At 41.6% G+C, this 21,363-nt stretch overlaps 1 protein-coding gene across 3 annotated transcripts; it reads right to left on the bottom strand.

Moving 5' to 3' along the window:
- Positions 1-1,753: 1,753 nt before the first annotated feature.
- On the bottom strand, positions 1,754-21,036 carry ppp3ccb (protein phosphatase 3, catalytic subunit, gamma isozyme, b). 3 transcript variants are annotated; one of them, XM_058616676.1, is made up of 14 exons: positions 20,495-21,035; positions 14,629-14,826; positions 14,404-14,528; positions 12,398-12,509; positions 12,147-12,292; positions 11,439-11,578; positions 9,906-9,983; positions 9,667-9,761; positions 9,395-9,520; positions 8,295-8,372; positions 7,031-7,115; positions 6,184-6,281; positions 4,239-4,265; positions 1,754-3,581 (listed from the first exon to the last, which is right to left on the bottom strand). In XM_058616676.1, the coding sequence occupies exons 1-14, from the start codon at positions 20,544-20,546 to the stop codon at positions 3,397-3,399; spliced, it is 1,545 nt and encodes a 514-aa protein (XP_058472659.1). In that variant the 5' UTR covers positions 20,547-21,035; the 3' UTR covers positions 1,754-3,396. The 3 variants fall into 3 exon arrangements, with proteins under 3 accessions (XP_058472659.1, XP_058472660.1, XP_058472661.1); XM_058616677.1 differs by having other exon boundaries at positions 1,754-3,572; XM_058616678.1 differs by lacking the exon at positions 4,239-4,265 and having other exon boundaries at positions 20,495-21,036.
- Between the last annotated feature and the right edge of the window lie 327 nt (positions 21,037-21,363).

Here is a 21,363-nt window from a genome sequence, read left to right as displayed (position 1 = left end):
GAAATTAAACTGGATTTCTGTCGATTTCTGTATCAAATTTGGACGACATACTGTCCGAAGACCTCTTTGTCTAATTTTGGACAACATACTAACCTATGATTTTATTGTCAAATTTTGGACAACATACTACAGTATGACTTTTTTTTCAAATTTGGACGACATACTAAAGTATGAGTTTTTTGTCAAATTTGGACGACATACTAAAGTATGACTTTTTTGTCAAATTTTGGACAACATATTAACCTAAGACTTTTTTGTCAAATTTTGGACGACATACTAAAGTATGACTTTTTTGGCAAATTTTGGACAAAATTTGACAAAATAGTCATACTATATGATAAAAAAGTTGTCCAAAATTTGATTAAAAAAAAAGTCATAGGTTAGTATGTTGTCCAAAATGTGACAAAAAATTCATACTAAGACGTCCGAAATGTGACAAAAAGATCATAGTATACTAAGACATCCAAAATGTGACAGAAAAAGTCACAGTATACTGTGAATGTGTGAATCATTATTTTAAATATATGTATAAGTTTGTGTAATAAGTTAACTCTAACGTAACTGTTTAAATTCAAATGGAGTTAGGTTTGGTTTCTGTTACATCTGCAGATCATCAGAGAAGTCAGAGCCCAGCACATGTAACAACCACCTGTAACAGCAGGGGGCGCTGCTGCACCACAAAAGTTACTACACTGCTTTGATTTGGCTCTATTTTTTTTATGTACACATACTACGTTCCTCTGTGACTACTCTCATATTAATTATACAAATAAAACATTTAATATTATAAGTAAAAAAAACTCTGCAAAGTATTACAAATACAGTACACAAGTCTGATAAATGATATGAAATGATAGAAAATTGTGATTTTATTACATCTCAAAAATGAGAATCTTTCCAATAAGGGCCAATGTGGGACCTTTATCTTGAAATTTCTCTAAAACTTTACATTAGAAATGTTTGATTTACAGTATACTAGTAGTCAAGAATATCCTGAACACAACTTAGTCAGTCTTGTGTAAAAAGTATGGAACATTTTGATTTTATTACATCTCAAAGTTAAGGTTTTTTGATTAAAAAAATGGCCAATGTGGGACTTTTAACTTGAAATTTCTCTAAAACTGTACAGAAAAAATGTGTGATTCTGTGACACAGAATGACTTTTCCGTTTAAATCAATAACAACAAATTTGATCTTTCCCTGTACTTTTTACTAGAGCTGCATTTTCCACTGAACCATGAACACATCAGAATTTTCTCTTCACACTCTTGTTATATTAATGCTATAAAGTTTTTAACTCTGCTGAATTGTTATTATTACACTAGAACAGGAAGTTTATTGTAACTAAGTAAACTGAATGATAACCTTGTTTGTTACACGGTGCCTTCACTGACTTACGTTTTTGTTTGTTTTTTCTCTCCCCGACACTCACACCGCTCCGCTCTGGTGTTCTCACCTCTCTTTCCTCATTGTCTTTTACACCTGTTGTCGTGACAACGATGCTGCTGCTGCTGCTGCTGCTGCTGCTGCTGCTGTAGTGTGGCCTTGGTGTGTTTAAAACGCCCCCGCTCCCAAACTGCAGGTAATTCTGTTGCTAAGAAACATACGGGAGCGACACATGAGAGTGAGGAGCTGGCAACAATTCAATGCCACTCATCACAAAGCAACGCGTCCCCACACCGGCCTCTGATTGGCCGGCAGCGTCCTTGAGCCCTGAAAGCAGCAGTGAGTGATTAAAGACACGACGACGACGTCACTTCTCCGTTTTTATTTGAATGGAGTGAAAACATCGACATAAATGAGGCCGCGCGTACAGGAAGTCAACAAAAACAAAAAAAAAAAAGAAGAAAAAGTTTCTGTACATTCTGTGATATGTTCAAAGACCCAGACAGAAGTCAGAAATTACAGACTCCCCCCACCTTCTCCCCAAAAGAAACCAATCATTACATCAAACCAACCAGGGTTCCTCCTCTACCTCCTCCTCCTCATCATCATCATCATCATCATCATCATCATCAGGTTAAAGGACGATTCCTCTTTGGTGAAACCGACTGATCGTGAACGTACCAGTAAACACTGAGGACACACCTGAGGACAGACTCCTCTTTCGTTGTTTAATTTAGCAGGAAAAAAACAATTTTTTTTGTTGATTATCGGGACGAAACAAGTGCTGGGACTTTTAATTTGTCTCGACTGGAGACATGCAGACTGTGGGGGAGTGGAGGACAGGCAGGAATCTGATCAAATCTGATCTGGATTCATGATTGATGTGAACAGGATTCATTTTCACTCTCTCTGATGGCGCCCGAATATAGCACAGAGTGAAATTAAACTGGATTTCTGTCGATTATCGGGACGAAACAAGTGCTAAGAAGACAAGGACACACGGTAATCTGATTAAATCTGATCTGGATTCATGGATGACATGACCAGGATTCAAATCTCTCTCTCTCTCTCTCTGATGGCGTACGAATACACAACAAAAGTCCAATTTAACACGATTAAACAACAATTTTTGTTGATTATCGGGACGAAACAAGGGCTGGGACTTTTACTTTGTCCTCTTCTGTTCTCGACTGGAGACGATCAGAGTGAGGGAGGAGCTGACGACGGTCAAGTAAAGATGTCTTCTCACGTTTAGTCACAATGAGGAGATACGGAGCCTAAACGTGAGCAGACAGGAAGCGTGACATACTTTTCCCTTTATAATCTGATTAATAATAATAATAATAATAATAATAATAATAATCAACAATCACTGTCCTCACTGCGCCTCTTGGACGTTTATCTGGTGAGTTCACTGACTCGTACAAAAAAACGGAAAAAAGTCAACTCAATAGTCAGTGACTGCCAAAGTTGAGATTCCTGCTCTTCCAACAAACCTTACAGTAAAGCGGAATGACCCTTTAACTCCCCCCGATCTTTACATCTAAATCTATGTTTGTAAAAAAAAGAAAGAAAGAAAAAGAGATCACATTGAAAAGATGGAACAAGTAAAATGTACAGATAAACGTCAATACTCTCATTCACACTGTCATTGGCATAAGAAAGGACGTGTGTTTGATTGTGTGTGAGTGTGAGTGAGTGCATGTACGTGTGTGTGTGTTTCAGTGAGCGTCACTTCCTCTTTCTCAAAAACAAACAAATAAACCAAAAAAAAAACAGGCGTCTGATGTGAAATGGATCCGTGTGCGATGAGATTTAGATCCTGTTCAGTCTGATCGATGATTTTCTTTCTCTTTTAAATCGATGAGGAAATAAATTAATGGCGACGAGTCGCTCGGACTGAACGGCGTCTTCTCCTGCTCTTAAAGGAGAGTAGAGGGAGGAAGAGGAGGAGGAAGGAAGAGGAGAAGAAGGAGGAGGAAGAGGGGGGAGGTAAAGGGGGAGGAGCATCTAGGCCTGTGCGTTGGTGCCGTTCTTGTCTGGGGGTCCGGTGCTGGCGGGCAGGTTGTTGAGGGAGGGGGTGGAGTCTTGCTGCTTGCTGTCGCGGCGCGGCGGCATCCGCTCGTTGATGCGGTCGAGGCCTCGAGCTTCCTCGAAGCTCTGGATCTTGTGCTGAGGTTTGAAACCTTGAATCGCTGCGAGGAGACAGAGAGAGAGAGAGAGAGAGAGAGAGAGGGAGGGTTAATTAGAGCAAGATAACACACACACACACGGCAGAGGTTAAAGGTCAAACAGCAGCTGTTATACCTGAGTTTTAATGCAAGCGTTACTAAAGACCTAGTATGTGATATCTGAATGCATTTAAGACGTAGAATTAAGACTTTACACGTAACATTGTAATGTAATGTAATGTAATATTTTAGACCAAGTGTGAACTACTTTAACATACTGTACATACAACCTAATACATACTAATTTGACTTCTTTAAGAAGTAGTACAATGTACATTTTGTGAAAATTTAAAAGAAATTTAACATTGAACACGTTTGACCTTTGACCCTGCTCTACTGTGACTACTGCTGAGCACTGAGCTCTGATTGGCCGAGAGGAGGCGGAGGAAACTTACTTTGATCACAGGCAGAGGAAGAGGACGGCATGCGGACAAAGAGACAGTGTTTGATTAAATTATTGATTATCGATCGACAGAGAAAATAAAATACTGTTAAAAACTGTTTTATATGCAAATCAACAAAGTGGAGACAGAGACGTAAACACAGGGACGCAGACACGGACGGACAGAGAGGGGGACAGACAGACAGATGGGGGACAGATGGAGAGAGACAGTGTCGTACCTCGAGCCTCCTCTGCCTCTACGGTGGCTGTGTAAGCGTGATAGAGATTCATGCCCAAAACCAATGGAGAGAGAGAGAGAGAGAGGCATTCAGTCAGTCAGTTAACATGTCAATCATCATACAACAGCCCCGCCCACATCCACAGAGACACAGGTTAGACAGTCACATAACACAAATCTTCATCATCATCATCATCATCATCATCAGAGCAGTGATCACATGTTTGTGTCACTTATTTAGAAAAACAACGTACGTGTGTTATACCTGAGTTTTAACGTAAGCGTTACTAAATATCTGACTGCATTTAAGACGTAGAATTAAGACTTTACACGTAACATTGTTAGATATTTTAGACCAAGTGTGAACTATTTTAACATACATACGACCTAATACATAATAATTTGACTTATTTAAGAAGTAGTTCAATGTACATTTTGTAAAAATTTTAAAGAAATTTAACATTTTTAAGACCCAGTATGTAATATTTCGACAGATTTAAGGCATTGTACGCAACATTTGACCACATTTACAACCTATTGCATAATAATGCTTATTGTATTAAACAACTCATATGACATTGAGATAGTTTTCTTGAAAAAGCTGTAATATATGTAATATTTCAACATATTAAAGGCGTAGCACACAACATTTTAACACATTTAGAACCTGTTGCGTAATAGCCTTTCACATCCTTTACTCATCGTATGAAGCACAAAATATTTCAATGCTTTTAAGACCTAATTTGTCATATTTAAACACATTTAAGACCGGTTTTGGACACTTATAACATATTAATGTGTAATAGACAACATTGGAACACATTAAAAACCTAGTTTGTAATAATAATTAACTTATTAAACAACTCCTGGGACAAATTTAGATTTTTTTCCTTTACAAAGACACAAATTGTTAATGCTTTCAAGACGTAATTTGTCATATTTTAACACATTTAGGACCTGGTATGTAATATTTTGACACTATTAAGGTCTAGTATGAAACATTAAGACATTAAAACCTTGTACAAAATAATGTTTCAATGCATTCATAATCTAATTTGTCATTTTGACACATTCAAGACGTGGTATGTAACGTTTCAACATATTTGTGTCTCGGTATGCAACATTTTAACACATTTAAAACCTTTTGCGTAATAACCTTTCACATACTTTACACACTGTATGACAAGCACACAATAGTTTAGTGCTTTTAAGACCTCATTTGTAAAATTTTAAATATTAGTTAGTTCAAAATATTTAAAGTGTTTATTTGCATGTATTTAGAGCTGCAACTAACGATTATTTTCTTAATCGATTCATCTGTTATAAAATATCAGAAAACCTTAAAAAATGTTGATCAGTGTACATCAAACCTGGAAATGTCTTGTCCTCAAATGTCTTGTTTTGTCCACAAACCAAAATGATTCACTTTTAATGATTTCTTTGTTATCCAGAGCAAAGAAATGAAGAAAATATTCACATTTAAAAAATGAAAATCAGAAATCTTGTTTTTATCATGAAAAAAAACTTCAAACCGATTATCGATTATCAAAATAGTTGGCAATTAATTTAGTAATCAATTAATTGTTTCAGCTCTACTTGTATTATTCAAGAGGAAAGCCGAAATCGGTTCGTAAACATTAAAATATTAAGCTAATGTCAGTTGAGTGTCATTGTGCTGTAACAGTTGAATATTTCTGCACTAAAAAATATTAGGATTTAATGTAATAACGTGTTTGAAAATAACATCCAAAATGTTTTACGCACAAGTTACTCAAACATGAAATTACTGCAATAAGCGTTAGAGAAAACTAACTGAAAAACATCACTATCTTTTTTAAATTAAACACACGTAAACAGACATGTGACACAGATAATATTAGCAGATGCTATGGGTGTGTGTGTGTTGCGTTCAGGGACGTTAGTGTTCGCTGGGAAACAACACTCACCGCTTTGCAGAGTTTGTCGACCTCCGGACAAAACTCCCATAGGCAGCGTTCCTGTCGGGGTCAAACCCTTCAGCTGTAACACACACTCATTCTCCTCTCTGTCAAAACACACACACAAACACATAAAATGTTTGTTAGCATCATCATCAACAGCAGTGGAATTCATTGTCAATATTTCTTTTCTGGTGTTCCTCAAGGCTCAACCCTTGGCCCGCTGTGTTTTCTTTCACACAAGCTCCTGAATCTTTTCCTTCGATGCAGACGATACAGAGCTGTTGTCTATAAGTTCACTGGAGCAAATTCCAATCTTTAAAGCTGCCGTCAGTGATTTATTTGAGTTAAATCTTTGTTAATTCGCTCTGTATTGTGCCGTTTATACTCAAACACTCGTACAATTCAAACTAGTGTGTGTCACTGATGTGTAGATAAAGAGCGGTTGAAGGGCACTACACACTGAGGAGCGTGAAGAAATAGAAAAATAGCAGAACTAATGAAAACATACTCACTCACACACTCACTCACTCACACACACACAGACACACACAGAGAGATAAATCAGTGTTAGAGGAAGTGTCGACGCCGTGTCAGTGGGTTTGAAAACAGCACAGAGGTTTTTTGTGATCAGCAGTCGTCATTAACGCCTGTGACACACTTCCACAGGATTAAAAGGAGGACGAGTGTAAATCAAGGAAAAGTCATTAACCTTAAACTAAAGTGGAGCGACAGCTTCTGTCTGATAACCTTCATTTAAAATTAAGATTCTGAATCATTTCTCGTCCTTTTTCTTTTCGACACTTGGCATGAAAACACACAGACGACGTGAGGAAGAAGAGAAAACAACACACACCTGAGCACAGAGAAGACGCGCGCCATCTTTCCAATCGCCCGGATTTTATTCCTGATCACCTCCTTCCTGACAGCAGGAGTGCCACCTGGAAAACAACAAACAACAGTCAGCAAACATGACACCAACATAGGGACACCTACGTGTTTATTTAGTTCTCTTATATACAAACTTTTACTTTTAATTACTTTAATTTCCACACACACACACACACACACACACACACTTTCTCTTTTTTAAATTCAGCTGCCGTTGTTTTAGCCCATTTTCCACGAGGGGCAACTGTTCCACACAGTTTGTGTGTTATTTAGAATTATTCGTGTATCGTCTGCGGAGCTACACACACACACTGAAGTTTGTTGATTTGTCAGCAGAATCATCGTTTAGTTGCAAAGGGAGAGAAACACTTTGGTAACAACACAGCTTTAGTGGAAACTTGGATTCTATCAGTCACTCAAGTGCTCATATATCACTCTAGGGCTGCAATGATTAATCAATACTAAGTACATTATTTATCGTGTTGAGCTTTTGTGTGAAATAACCGACAAAATCCATTAAGGAAGTAAATATTTTCAGGTTAATGGATGGCAGGAAGTCATTGAATGGCTCTCCACGCGCTAACAAGTAGCTGGTCTATGATGCAATAGCTCAACTGGAGAACTACTAATACTGACAAGCTGAAAAAGGAATGGTATCACCACCTCACACAGCAGCAAGTGATCAATTACTATATTAACCGGCAGTTATTTTGATTAGGGACTCACAATATTGGATTCTTGGCAGTATCTCATACAGTAGAGCAACATATGGGCAGTGCTCAAGCTGATAACTGACACCTACATACTGTATATATGGTTCTGTATAAAGCCACTATCAGCTGATACTGATGTTGTGCAGAGTTTTGAAATGAATCAGAGTGTGTAGAGTGGGACAAGGACAACAGGGCAATAAAAGGGTGCCGTTAACTGGATGCAGTAACTGTTGGAATATTGGTCCAAATCGCTGGATCAGATATCGGGACAGATAACAATGTAAAATCCAATAATCCTATATGTTACATGCTTCACTATGAACAGACTATAAAAATGTAAATACAAAGCAGCAAACGCATTTTTAGCCAAGTGATGTTTGGGCTGTTTTTGGGGGAGAACAATATTTGTTACACAGTTGGAGAATTTTCTTTGAAATGACTCAGTTTCATACGTTCATGAACGGTCTAATCTGATATCGGTAGATACTTTTTGTGATATCGGTCTCATCCTCTCACCTTCACACGTGTCGTCTCCCTCTGACATCAGCTCGTCGTCAGAGCAGATGTTTAACACGTTCACCAGCATCTCAGTCACTGGGAAAGAAAAACACACAGTTCAATTTACAACTTTAACACGTTAACGACATCTGAAGAAGACGTCACAGATAAATAATTAGCATGTTTTTAACACACACACACACACACACACACACACACACACACACACACACACACACACACACACACACACACACACACACACACACACACACACACACACACACACACACACACACACACACACACACACACACACACACACACACACACACACACACACACACACACACACACACAGAGGATCTGTGACGTGCTGGGAAACTCCTCTCTGGTGTTTATTTGTATTTCTGCGTTGGATTTTAGCCAAAGTCACTTAAACACAAAGAAAGAGAGCTTGCAGAGAGGCTGTTTTGACTGACAGTGTTGACAAAGTGTCGATGTGTGTGAGTGTATAATTAAACAGTGTAAACTTGTTCATTCAGTTTAACACAAATATGTTACTCGACTAAATAAATACACGTTGGACAAACATTCCGACGTATAACGATAACAGGGCTGCGAAGAGGAGCCAATTAAATCCATAATTGAGTTAATTTTTAAAACCAGCTCGGCTGTGAATATTTTCGGGGGAAGAGTGAAATATCGCGACATTTTGTGAAACATAGGCGTTACAAATAAATAAATAAATATATAATCAATCTTTTTGTAAATTAGGATTAAAAATAAATATATTGACATTTCAGTCCACTAGATGGTGCCAAAAGCTCACTCGCGCTGACTATAGCCGTTGTGCGAGTATATCGCAATTATCGCGATAATATTGCATATGTAAATAAATGCTGTTCTTGTGTGTGTGTGTGTGTGCGCGTTGTGTTGAACACTAGGGGGCAGAGTCTGGTAACTGCAGACACAAAAGAGAACAAACAGAACCAGGAGCTGGTATAAAGGTCAAAGCACAGACTGATGAGGAAGTTTTTAATTTTATTTGTTGGATGAAGTTCTCACACTCACACACACACACACACACACACAGACACACACACTCTCTCTCTGACCTTTCTCTCCGACGAAGGGCAGGGACCAGGTGAAGACGTCCATGAAGTTGGGCAGCCAGTATGGGTGAGGGGAGCAGTTAAACTGTCGGATGTTCATCACATTATTCTCATACTTGAGCACCGCCGCTGAGAACACACACACACACACACACACACACACACACACACACACACACATTAACATCTCTTCATCATTCACTTCCTCTCTGCAGTTGCTAAGGCTTCAAGGTTTCCCAGCCTGTTGCCATGGTTTCTATCGTAGCTGCTCTTACCTTTGTTATTGTACACGTCCAGATAGTTAGGAGCTGAAAAGATGGTGATTAAAGACGGGAAACCCGTCGTCTGACTCTTCCTGTACATTCGATATCTGGAGATGGAGACGAGACACCGTTAGTTACACACTCACACACACACTGATATGTATCGATCCAGCGGGACCAGCTTTAAGAGACGAGACGTTTTTGTGTTGTTTACGATATGAGATAAGATAACATGTGATGTTTGGACTCACCCCGCGTCCTGGGCCTCGTGTGCTCGTATTACAGACAGCAGGTTGTTGTTCATCAGGAAGTCACACACTGCTTGATAACTGCGAGACACACACACACACACACACACACACACACACAAGAGCTATAAATGACCAACAAACAAATGTACTGTGCCAGATAAATCAGATAAGTATACAAATGACGAGTGTTTGGATTCCTGTGAACCGCCGCGCGCCTCTACCATGGAACCGGGGACGAGTTCAGAGCGGCGTGTTGCTGTGACGGTAAAAAGAAGGCCACAGAAACTGGAGTAAAACGTGAGTGCAACAACTGCGCTAAATTTAGGGATTAATTAGGGTCAAGGATTTTTTTTCTGATTATCTGATCCTCGCAGAGCTGCTAATTCACTTCATCTACACACGAAATATGACACGTGAAGCTGTGAGTCCCAGTGTTTCCTGCACACATGGAGGATGAGGAAAGATATCTGTGATACTGCAGAAAATACTAAACCTAATCAGAGAGTAAGTCTGTTTAATGTTAAATAGTTTCACAAAAATCTTGTTTAAAAATACTCGACATTTAATCAAGTGAAAAAAGGATTATTTTGTAGACTGTTACAGCACAGCTTGTGGAGTTACACATTGTTTAAGCTGTATTTTAGTTTTTTTAAACTGTGACTTTGCTCTTTGAAAGTTTACAGTCAACTCAGGTTATTTTTATTGTTTTGGTGTCTAATAAGATAAGATCTAAAGTCAGGCTGCAATAATAAATCTATTACTAAATTAATTGCCAACTAATTTGATTATTGCCTTTCCTCGATGTTTGAGTTTTTAGCCTCTTAAATGTAAATATTTGGTTTCTTTGCTCCACAAAGAAATGATTAAAACTGATTAATTTTGGTTTGATGACACAATAGGACATTTGAGAACATCATCATTTCATGTTTTGTGGACATTTTCTAATTGATTATGAAAACAATCATTAGTTGCAGCCCGAGCCTATATCTATAAAAGCAGAAAAGACATTGTTTTAATTGCACTAGTATCAGATATAAAGTCTTACAAAGTGATAAAGTTCAGATATCTGCTCTAATCTCAATGACTCTCTCCATTTTGGTGCATGTGGACATGAAACTGCAGACGTGAACTTCCTGTTCCAAGTGTTTGTTTGTCAGCCCGTGACATAAACTGACTGGTACTCAGCGCGTTAAACCAGCTGTGAAGAATAAACCACGAACAGATGTGTCACAAGTGCAACGCGGTGAATTAATAAAAGCATTAAATGTCTGTTGTGCAGGATAAAGAGGCTTTTGAGCAGCAGCAGCAGCAGCAGCTTTCACCTCCGTGACCTCCGTGTGGCGCCGACGCGGCACATTCAGCACGGACATGAAGACAGAGCAGAGAATGCTAATATTTGTTTTCATTATCTGTGCGACAGCGGATTTAAACAGCACTCATTTATCCACAGATAAGCCTTTGTTTAGAGTAGCTTGAAACAGATTATCACAGCAGCGAGAGGCTCTTTGTTTTCCCGTCCTGACGGCTTCGTACCTGTAGAAGTAAGAGCAGCCTCTCACACTGTTGTGGCAGAAATGTTCCTGGGTCTTTTCCGAGCCGTAGTCCTCACCCGGGTCCGACCACAGGAGGTCACACATCGGCCCGAACGCAGGCGGCTCCTTAAACCGGTCGAGCTGCACAAAGTCACAGTTCACACCAGTCACAAACACACCGACACTGAAAATGAAAAATGATAACGACACCTGACAGCGGTGGAAAACGGACAATAACACTCATCTTTGAACTGAGTCGGTTTTTGACAGAAAATACCAACATTCAGTTTAGTGTGAATGCTGAGTCAGCATCAACACTAGTGTTATCATTTTCTTCGCTAGGGTGAACCCAGAATTATCATCCACCCTATTAAAAAAAAAACATGAAAACGATAGTGTGGATAATAATTAAGGGTTCAAACACAAGTTGAGTCGGAATCCACGCTATTGTTTTCCCGTTCTTTTACACACTCACTTTTACGCCAAATTCTAGCTACTCACGCAATCACACTGCATTTTCATGCAACCAAGATTAATATAAACTTTTGATAACAACTCAGTTTTCAGTATTTTCAGCATTTTAAAGATAAAACATCAAATCAATCAAACTGAGAAAATCTTCTTGGCAGAGTGAACTGGAACCTGGCAACTTCCTGACGACTCATGTAAACCAAAGAGGGTCAGACTGAGTTGGGCTAGCGTTGGTTACCTTCCGAATGTCGTCCAGGCAGGTGACTTCAGGGCTCAGGCCGCCGTGTACACACAGGAACTGCTGGTTGAGCAGAGCAGCCAGAGGGAGGCAGTCAAATGCCTCCATACAGGCGTCATACACCTGCTCAGAGTACTTTATTTTACCTGGAACACACACACACACACACACACACAAACAAGCATGCCATTAACGTTTGCCTATGGTGGAGCGTTGAAATCAAAATATGTGGGCGGGGCATTGGGACTTACACTCCTGTTTGAAGGTGAAATACTCTGTGAGGTGTCGGCACTCGTGGTTTCCTCTGAGGAGGAAGAGGGTGTTGGGATGGTTGATCTTCAGAGCCCAGAGGTACAGGACACACTGTGACACACACACACACACACACACGCACACACACACACACACACGAGGTGGTCAATCCTCTGTCAACTATGATCAAACAAACTTTTCTCGTCTTTCATTCACAGAGTTAACGTCTCTAAGAATCAACCCCCTTGTTCTTACAGACCTCTGGAAAATAACCGATGCCCGGGGCGGGGCCACATGTGATTCACAACCTCATCAATAGAAGCACATGAATCACCTCTGCCTGATTAAAAAAAAAAAGTCTGATCTCAGTCAGACCTGCATCTGAAGGTCTCCGTCCTCGACCAGTCTCACAGAAAGGTCAATTCCCGCTGAGAATTGAAAGTAGGTTCTTCTTAAAGTCAAGGACGGATCCTCAAACGGCTGAATTTTAAGGATGGTACATCACCGAGCGCTGCACAATCCTTTGCACATTCATGTTTTGCTAAACTTTTTTAAATGGCAAGATAAGGCGGTCGCGCGAGACTGAAAGGTCAATATGAATTTACCGTAAATTTGTCATAAAGTTAATATATTACAACAAAACGAGCGGTATCTTCTCCACTCTACACGGTTCTTCCAACTTCCAATATAAATGGAACACACCAAGTTAACCTGCAATGGCTGTAATTGGCTGACATTGCTTACTACAGGGTTCCCACACCTTGGTTGGCATCAAATTCACTTGATGACTTTTTGAAGGACTTTCCAGGACCAATTCCCTCAAATTCAAGGACTAGAATGAGGTGACACAGCTTAAGACGGGAGAGCAACTTGTAAGAGCGTCTTCGTCCATTTTAATTGATTAGCAGGACACTCTACATCTGGAAAAGTGATTGTCCTTGGGATCTTGGCCAAAGACAATTTTGTCATTTTCTTTGGTGAACCAGAGATCTTGGAATGTTCATTTCCCGGGCACCATCACGTCGTCATTTGCTCTCTTGCTTAACGTTACTCACTCATTGTTCTGCATGGAATCTCACATCAACAGAAGAGCGAGAGACAGTGGACAGTGTACACGACACCTGCCAGTCATTATGACTCCACGTTTGTCCTGCGTAGGCCTCGTCTACGTCCATCAAGCAACGCAGGGCATGAAACAGTAGGGGGCGTCGTAACAAACAAGAGAGATCAACTTCACTTGTTTCCTACACCAAATGCAAACTCGTTCAATGACCTGTGTCTATGTAGAGTGAATGTTTTCAAATTCACAAACTTTCAAAGATTTCAAGGACCCATGGGAACCCTGTAATTAGCATAAACAGGCAATAAGTCAGAAAATGCATACATTTAATGCAATAAAAGCAAATGCTTCACACACTGTGCAGCTTCTCTTGTGTTCCATGCTGGTCATCGGTCAACAATGACACAGTCACAAACACTTGCTATTGTATACTTTCCAACTACACTAGGAAGGAGTCTTGTCTTTGTAGACACCGACTTCTAAGGATGACGTTCTTTATCAGTGTCACAAAGTCACTGAACCAGAGATGCTAAAGGATATGCTAATGCAGGATGAGAGGGAACTACAGAGAGAGTCTAGATTGCCTGCGGAGACATGCCCGTTGCCGTGGCAACTGTACAGTGCAGTGTGGAGCAAAATCAAATGTGGTACACAAACTTGTGACTTAGGCAGGAAGTTCCAGCCTCCAGGATCCACTGATCCCAACCAGGAACCAATACAAACGAGTCACACTCATTCTTTCCCATTGACTGTTCTGGAAATGGGACACGGCCCAAGTCTGGAGGCAACGTGTGAGGCGTGTGTGTGCACGTATGCAGTGTGTGTGTGTGTGTGTGTGTGTGAGGGCGGGGTGCTGAGAGTAGCAGTCAGGACAGCGAGGAGACAGGAGCCGACACGACACCGCTCAAATGTTTGACACACGAACGTGACGGGGGCGGAGCCTACCTCGATGCTGAAGTACCCTCGGTCCACGTAGTCCCCGAGGAACAAGTAGCGGGTGGTGCTGGGAGACCCGCCCACCTCGAAGAGCTTCATCAGGTCAAAGAACTGTCCGTGGACATCACCACACACTGGATACACACACAAAACATGATCAACAATCGCAATATTTACCAGGTCAGTTATAAGTCTACGTCAAAACACAACACACACACACACACACACACACACCTGTGATGGGAGCCTCCACTTCCAGCATGCATTTCTCCTGGCGCAGGATGGCGGCGCCATCGTTGATGATCCGCAGAGCCGACTCCTCCTCCAGCCGACCCTCCTTCACCAGGTGAGCCTTCAGTATCTCCACGCTGGGCCGTCCATCCACGTACAGGTCCTTGACCGTCAGGCGAGTCCCTGGAGGATATGGCACCGCTGTGGACACAACGAGACGCACGGGTGAGAAACAGAAGGAAATCAAAACACTTCATTCTTTATACCGAGGATTGTTTTGATCGAAAAACAGCAGCTAAAAACCCTGAGATTCAGTTTGACTGTGATTATGTAATAGAGCATGAGGAAGCTGGAATCAAAACGCCATTTTGGCAGGAAGCTGCGAGGCTCAAAGCTGCCAGGCAACTCATCTCTTCACCCTCTGTATTCATAAAAAGTGATGATGGTGATTAGCTGCTGTGTCCTCGAAGGCCTAAACAGTCGGGGACAAGCAAAGGAGACAATTTTGCCGGATCACCAAAGATCCCGAGAGACGAGAGATGTCGATCACTGCCATAAAACACACTCTGAGTGAGAAGAAGAAGAAGAAGAAGAAGGGGAAGTAATCCACAGGAAATATATTCCACTTGTGTCACTTCACATTAGGCACATAATCCAATGCTAACTTGTTTATTTTATATGCTTTTATTGCTAATTCTAGGCGTTGTTCAAGTTGTTGAGCAAGACAAGCAAAAAAGTCAGAGAGTTGAAGAAGTCAGAAATGTCACAGCGTGGACAGACACACCGGCACGTCACGCTAACTGCTTCTGTTTGCTTTCTTATCAAAGCTCCGCCCTCAAAACACACACCAAAAAAACCCCCCAAAAAACCCAAAAAAACATGCAAGGCCTGAAGCAGAGCAGAGACGACAGTTTTGTTGATACTGGCAACATAATGTCATGAATGAAAACATTAAACATTGTCATAATGAACCGTTACAGACAGTGAGTGACAGATTCACCTGCCAATCAAACTGTTTGATCCTAAAGAAATGATGACATCAGATTTCTGTCTTTTTCTGCCTAAAAATGATAAAAAAGTTGTATAACATTCTACAGCTTTGATAAACCAACAGCTGCAGAGTTTCAGAGATTTATGTTCAGATAACAAGTCCTTCAACCCGTGTGTGTCTGTATCTGATACTATGAAGGACAACATGTTGAAACTGGCAGCACGCACGCACACAAACACACACACCTTCATGCAGCCATCCTTTTAAGGTCTCTGCACTGAATTTATTCAGACCGAAGTATGTTAACCCTACATTCACAATAACCAGTTAATAAGCAATTTTAACTTGACCCTGGTTCAAATCTTAGCCGTTCTGCCTCATTAGGACCCGGTTTTGGTCCTCATGAGGACTACTGTTCCTGACAAGGTCAGTGTTTATGCCAGAAAAGAAGGTCCTAAAGAGACAACAAATACAACAACACACACACGTATATATATATGTGTGTGTGTCTGTGACAGGACAGAGACATCTCTTAATCTCTGTCCCCTGGTTAAGTCAGTGTGACACATGTTCAGCCAGTCACAGCTCACAACAAAAACCACAGGTGTGAAAAGGAGGTGCCACAGGAAGTGGTATTCAAATAATCAGTGACACACACACACACACACACACACACACACACACACACACACACACACACACACACACACACACACACACACACACACACACACACACACACACACACACACACACACACACACACACACACACACACACACACACACACACACACACACACACACACACATATTTAGAAACTCTGAGCAACCAAAAAAAAGGTGTAAAACATACGGATGTTACAACTTCACCCAGAACGAGACGTGGACACAGAATGGGGCCCAGGGCAGAGCTCCATCGTGGGGCCCACACAGACATCTTTGTGGACAACTGACTAATTATCTTTCATGAAAGTCTAATAAATAAATATACTTATTTCTCCATCTGTGTGTGTTTAATTGTATTTGTCATCTCTTTAGGACCTTGCCAGGACCAGTGGTCCTCATGGAGACCAAAACCTGGTCCTAATGAGGCAGAACCTCACATTTATTTCTGAGGAAGTTGGTATGTTTAGGACTAAGGTTTGAAATTGTGGTTAGGTTAATGGTTAAGGTTAGGTGTTCGCTGGTTACGGTTAACGTTGTCCAGATAAATGGGAGTCAATGCAGCGTCCTAAGAAGTATGTGTGTGTAAATGATTTGCAGCTTTTCTCTCCTGATCCCATGGAGCTATTCAGGAGGGAAGCACCAGGTGAGGTCAAAGGTCAAGTGGCGTAACACATAATTCCTCCAGAGCTCCGCGTCCGTTTGCAAGGTAACGGGAAGTGGATTCATTCCTATGGCAACCACTGTGAAATTAGCTGCTATGTTCACTGGAACAATTAACCGGTTGATTTCACAGACAGTGACAGGAAGTTAATTAGATACAAGGCTATTTAGTACAGCGAGATTTTAAACGTGTTACTTTGCTGCACAAACCAGTTTTAATGACGGTTTACACTGTACGAGGCTTCCACTGAAATGCTACTCATCTACTTTGTGGCACTGTCGTGTTTTCTGAGCTGAATTCTGGATGTGTTGCTTCTCTCTGCTCATGCTGCTGCACACAGCTGGAGTTGAGAAATGTTTAACTTTCCAAGTGGCAGCGCGAGCACCTGCCAATTTAATCATGTTATGTAAATATTCCAGCAGTAATGCTAGCAAATCAGATCACTTGTATGTGTTTAGGCTCAAACTGTACAGGATGCGAGTGGAGTCCTGGGACATAGATGTTTACACCCGATGCTGGCATGTGTTTCCACGGCTAAATATGGTTTGGTACAGTACGGTACTTTTTTTTGTGTTTCCATTTGGAACAGTACCAAAATAACCAGCTCCTACCGTGACATTTTTGGCACTCACAACAGTCGGCCGATGACACGACAGGAAGATGTCACTATTATGTGACAGGTGTTTCTTCGACGCCCGTGGTCTGTTCTCGTACAGAGTTTGGTACGACAGACCACACCCGCCTACCAAGTAAAGGTACTGTTCTCAGTCGAAGTCTGACCCATTCCAAAGGGTACCATACTGTACCAAACCGAACCATGATGGAAAAACAGCAGTAGATTTCCAGGGGTCAGACACTCCCACGTGTTTCCATCATGGTACATTTCAGTTTGGTAAAATACGGAACGGTTTGGAACGGTAGAACCCTGGGTCAGGCTTGCATTTCGACTGAGAACAGTGCCTTTACTTGGTAGGCGAGGTTTGGGCTGTGCCTGATAGCCACGTCAGTGAGATACATAGCCTTCAGCAGCTCTTTTTTCCTGCTCAGATTGTGGCTGTTTGTCTCAAAAGACTGCAGGCATTCAAGGAGCTTTTATTTTGCCCAATCAGCTCACCTGTACTGTACCATTACTCTGGTATCCCAAAGGAAGGGTATCGAAAAATGGAATGGTTGGGACCGGTTATTTTTCTACTATTCCTACTGGAAACACGGTTATACTGGTGTGAGTGTAATACTGGATTTACGATGAGTAGGCCTTACGATTGGTGCTCCAAGGTCAGCAGAGCAGTGTCTATCATGGCTCACTATGTAGCAAGAGTTAATATCGTGACAGGGATGTAATCTTTGCCATTTCTGCCAACGTTGGGTGCACTTAGTCCAACAAGAAACTTTGGTAATGGGGATAACAACCTTGTCTGAGTGCAGTGTTTGAGCTATAACATGATTTGATTAGCTAGCACCTTCCATAACATGCTATGATTGGCCAATAGCTTGTAAAGTTGAGCATTTCTCACCTTCTGCCACGTGCAACGCGAGCAAAGCGACAGACCCAGAATGCAGTTCAGCAACATGTGTCGCCTCCACATTCAAAGTGACAGAGCAGTGTTTGAGCTGAGGCCTCCACTGTGTGTGTGTGTGTGTGTGTGTGTGTGTGAGAGTGCAGTGTAAACACAGTGTTAGTGACCTTCAAACAAACAGTTGTACAGCTACAGCATGTGTGACCCGCTCTGTGGCCACATGTCTGTGGCGATGTCAACTAATGAGGTCACAGAAATTGTTGCGACACCGCCACCACACACTCACAAAGCTCATTTAGAATTTTTAAAAATAAACTGCTAAATAAAGGAGGAGGCTGTGGGCGATTCGTCTGTGTACACACGCGGTGAAAAACACCTGTAACGCGGTCATCCGACACACGGACATGACACAACTCAAGAGAAACCTGAACTGAGGGCGGTACATTGTATACAGACTGAAAACTGCTTTGTATATTTGGACTCTCAGATAAAATAGTTGTGTTTAAAACAGAGCGTCATTTCATCTAGGAATTCATTTAAATGATCAGTGAAGTTAGACGACACGTCTTCATGAGATGAAAATCTCTATATTTTGGAATTACTCAACCTACATTAACACGAGTTTTATTGCTTTGATTATTAGACTCGTCCTTTTGTAGATTTCCTTGCAGCAGTGCCAGTTGTTAGCCGTGTGGTAAAAGTGGCATTTACGCTGAAAGGTCGCAAACTAGTAGAACAGCCAATAGGAAGCCCAAATCTTTCTCTCTGAACTGACTAATGATGGGTCAAAGCCTGTCACTGGTTGATTTTATTCAAGGCCAGAAACAATTATTTATCAAAAACCAAATATACATGTTGCCTACCCCAGCTTTAGTTTGGAAAGGACTAAAGTGATGGATGCTTTGATTCTTTTAACCAATAGTCTTCATAGTCTCTATTGATTGACTTATAACAATCTGAGCAGCATGAGTCTGTGGAAACAATAATTTATACAAGATTTCAACAGACCAATCAAACCACAATTAAAGTAGCAGTTAAAGTAAAATTAATTTTAGTACTGGAGTAAAAGTACTTCACGAAGATAGGATATAACAGTGAGGAACATGTGTCCTCAGTCGTTTCAGCATTAGGAAAGACAAAAACATCCTGTTGTTTCAGAATACAATTAACTACATTGTCATTTTGTGCAATATAAGCTCTACTGTCATGTGAAGGTGTCTTCATTAAGCCGAAATCTAGTATAAGCCAGTTGATTGGCCAAAATGTCATAATCAGTCGTTTTGCTGCCAAATTAAATTATATGCACACAAGTGCATACTAAATCAATACATTTCTCAATTGAGTTTGGCAGAAAGTCCGACTCAGTGTGGAACAGGGTTTGCTAAGAATGAGCCACTGATTATATAGTCTGTGGTGAGCAGATTATAAATTATTAAACCCTGATATTTAAGAATTAGAATTATATTCAATGAAAGAGAACGTGTTACAGCTCGTATCATAACATCTGCAGGGAACACACACACACACATACATACACTGCAGCGTCTCTTCTACAGTGTGATAGTGTTTCCTAACCTGCTCAACTCATTATCATCACAGGTGTTTGTTAAGGTGTGTGTGTGTGTTAATAATAACGTTACATAGCTACGTTAACGTCCACATTCCACATAAACATTACATTCCCCCCAATGAAGGAGTCCAGACCCCGGCCCGCTGGACTGACTCGTCCCCGGACTCTGAGCTTTGAATGTGGGCAAACATAAACGCTGGATGTCAGTGGCTCCGGGCAGCTAAGATACAGCGCTAATTAATTAGCGGTAGCCGATGAACCTGTGGCGGGTAAAGGTAGGAGTGAAGCACCACGATCCACCGAGGGCTCCACGTCGAATCAAACCTCACTAAATGAAGTGTCACCCGGGCTGGGTCGTCCTCCAGCGGCCGGTGAGCTGCTCGCATTTAGCAACTAACTAGCTCCGTTAACTTCCTGCAGCAGGAAAAGAAAAGAGAGAAAAACAAAACACCAAGAACGCACCTTTAATGGGTCTCTCGACGGTGGAGAGTTTGTTCTGGTCCTTCGCTGACATTCTGCGTCCCACTGCGCTGCGATTATTCAATCGATCCCAAATAAACTTGATCGATTCCGGACTAACTAGCTAGCTAGCTGGTCTAGGCTAGCCGCGCTAGCTACTTGAGTTCGAGCGGCGGCGGCACTGCTTCGATCCGCAAACAGGACAGCCAAGCCGAGCCGAGCCAAGCCGGGCCGGGGCTGGACCTAAACCTAGCGGGGGAAGGGAGAAGGAGGAGGGACGTCTTCAACCAGCGGGTTAAATCTCCGCGGTGCCGTGATGCCAAGCCGCTGTCAGAGCACGGACAGTCCAGGAAACGGTCCGGGCACAGCCGATCACAGGCTGCGGGAACACCGAGCAGGGCGGCGGGTCATATCCCAACTTTAGCCCTCTACTGTCGGACGAGCCGCATCTGTTACAGGCCGCTGGGCTGCTTTTTTTTCCCTCCGTGATCCGATGTGTCGTCCAAACCCTCTGTCGGATTACAATAATCCGCCGCAAGCGGATTTCCTACAACATGTCCCGACGCGGGGGGGTGTGGGTAGTGTAGTATTAATGTGGTGTTAATGCGATGCGTTCACGGCCCGCCGAGCCTCGGAAAACACACAGTTCAACTGCTGCTTTTTAATAAAATCCCCGATTTACTGAAACATTCAATCTCAACTCTATAACTCGTGATAAGTGTAAAAATATACAAGAATGTATTATATTGAAAGCAAGTTGTGTCGTTTTTAATGACGCACGGTAGTCCAGTGGGGAAGCTATGGTGCGTTCTTGGTCTGCAGTGACCGGGAAACCAACAGTTAACTGACGCTGTCTCGATTACAAAATAATA

This window comes from Solea solea, chromosome 19, assembly GCF_958295425.1.
Source record: "Solea solea chromosome 19, fSolSol10.1, whole genome shotgun sequence".
Lineage (NCBI taxonomy): Eukaryota > Metazoa > Chordata > Actinopteri > Pleuronectiformes > Soleidae > Solea > Solea solea.
Note: the sequence above shows the minus strand (reverse complement) of the source record. Positions and strands in the feature narration are given on the sequence as shown.

What these genes read in the sequence shown, in the direction of transcription:
- ppp3ccb (XM_058616676.1), bottom strand. Translation starts at nt 20,546, where the DNA reads ATGTCAGCGAAGGACCAGAACAAACTCTCCACCGTCGAGAGACCCATT. An exon ending in CGCGTCTTCTCTGTGCTCAG is followed by an intron (nt 6,282 to 7,030) that starts GTGTGTGTTGTT and finishes GTGTTTTGACAG; the next exon opens with AGAGGAGAATGAGTGTGTGT. An exon ending in TCGACAAACTCTGCAAAGCG is followed by an intron (nt 4,266 to 6,183) that starts GTGAGTGTTGTT and finishes ACGCTTACACAG; the next exon opens with CCACCGTAGAGGCAGAGGAG.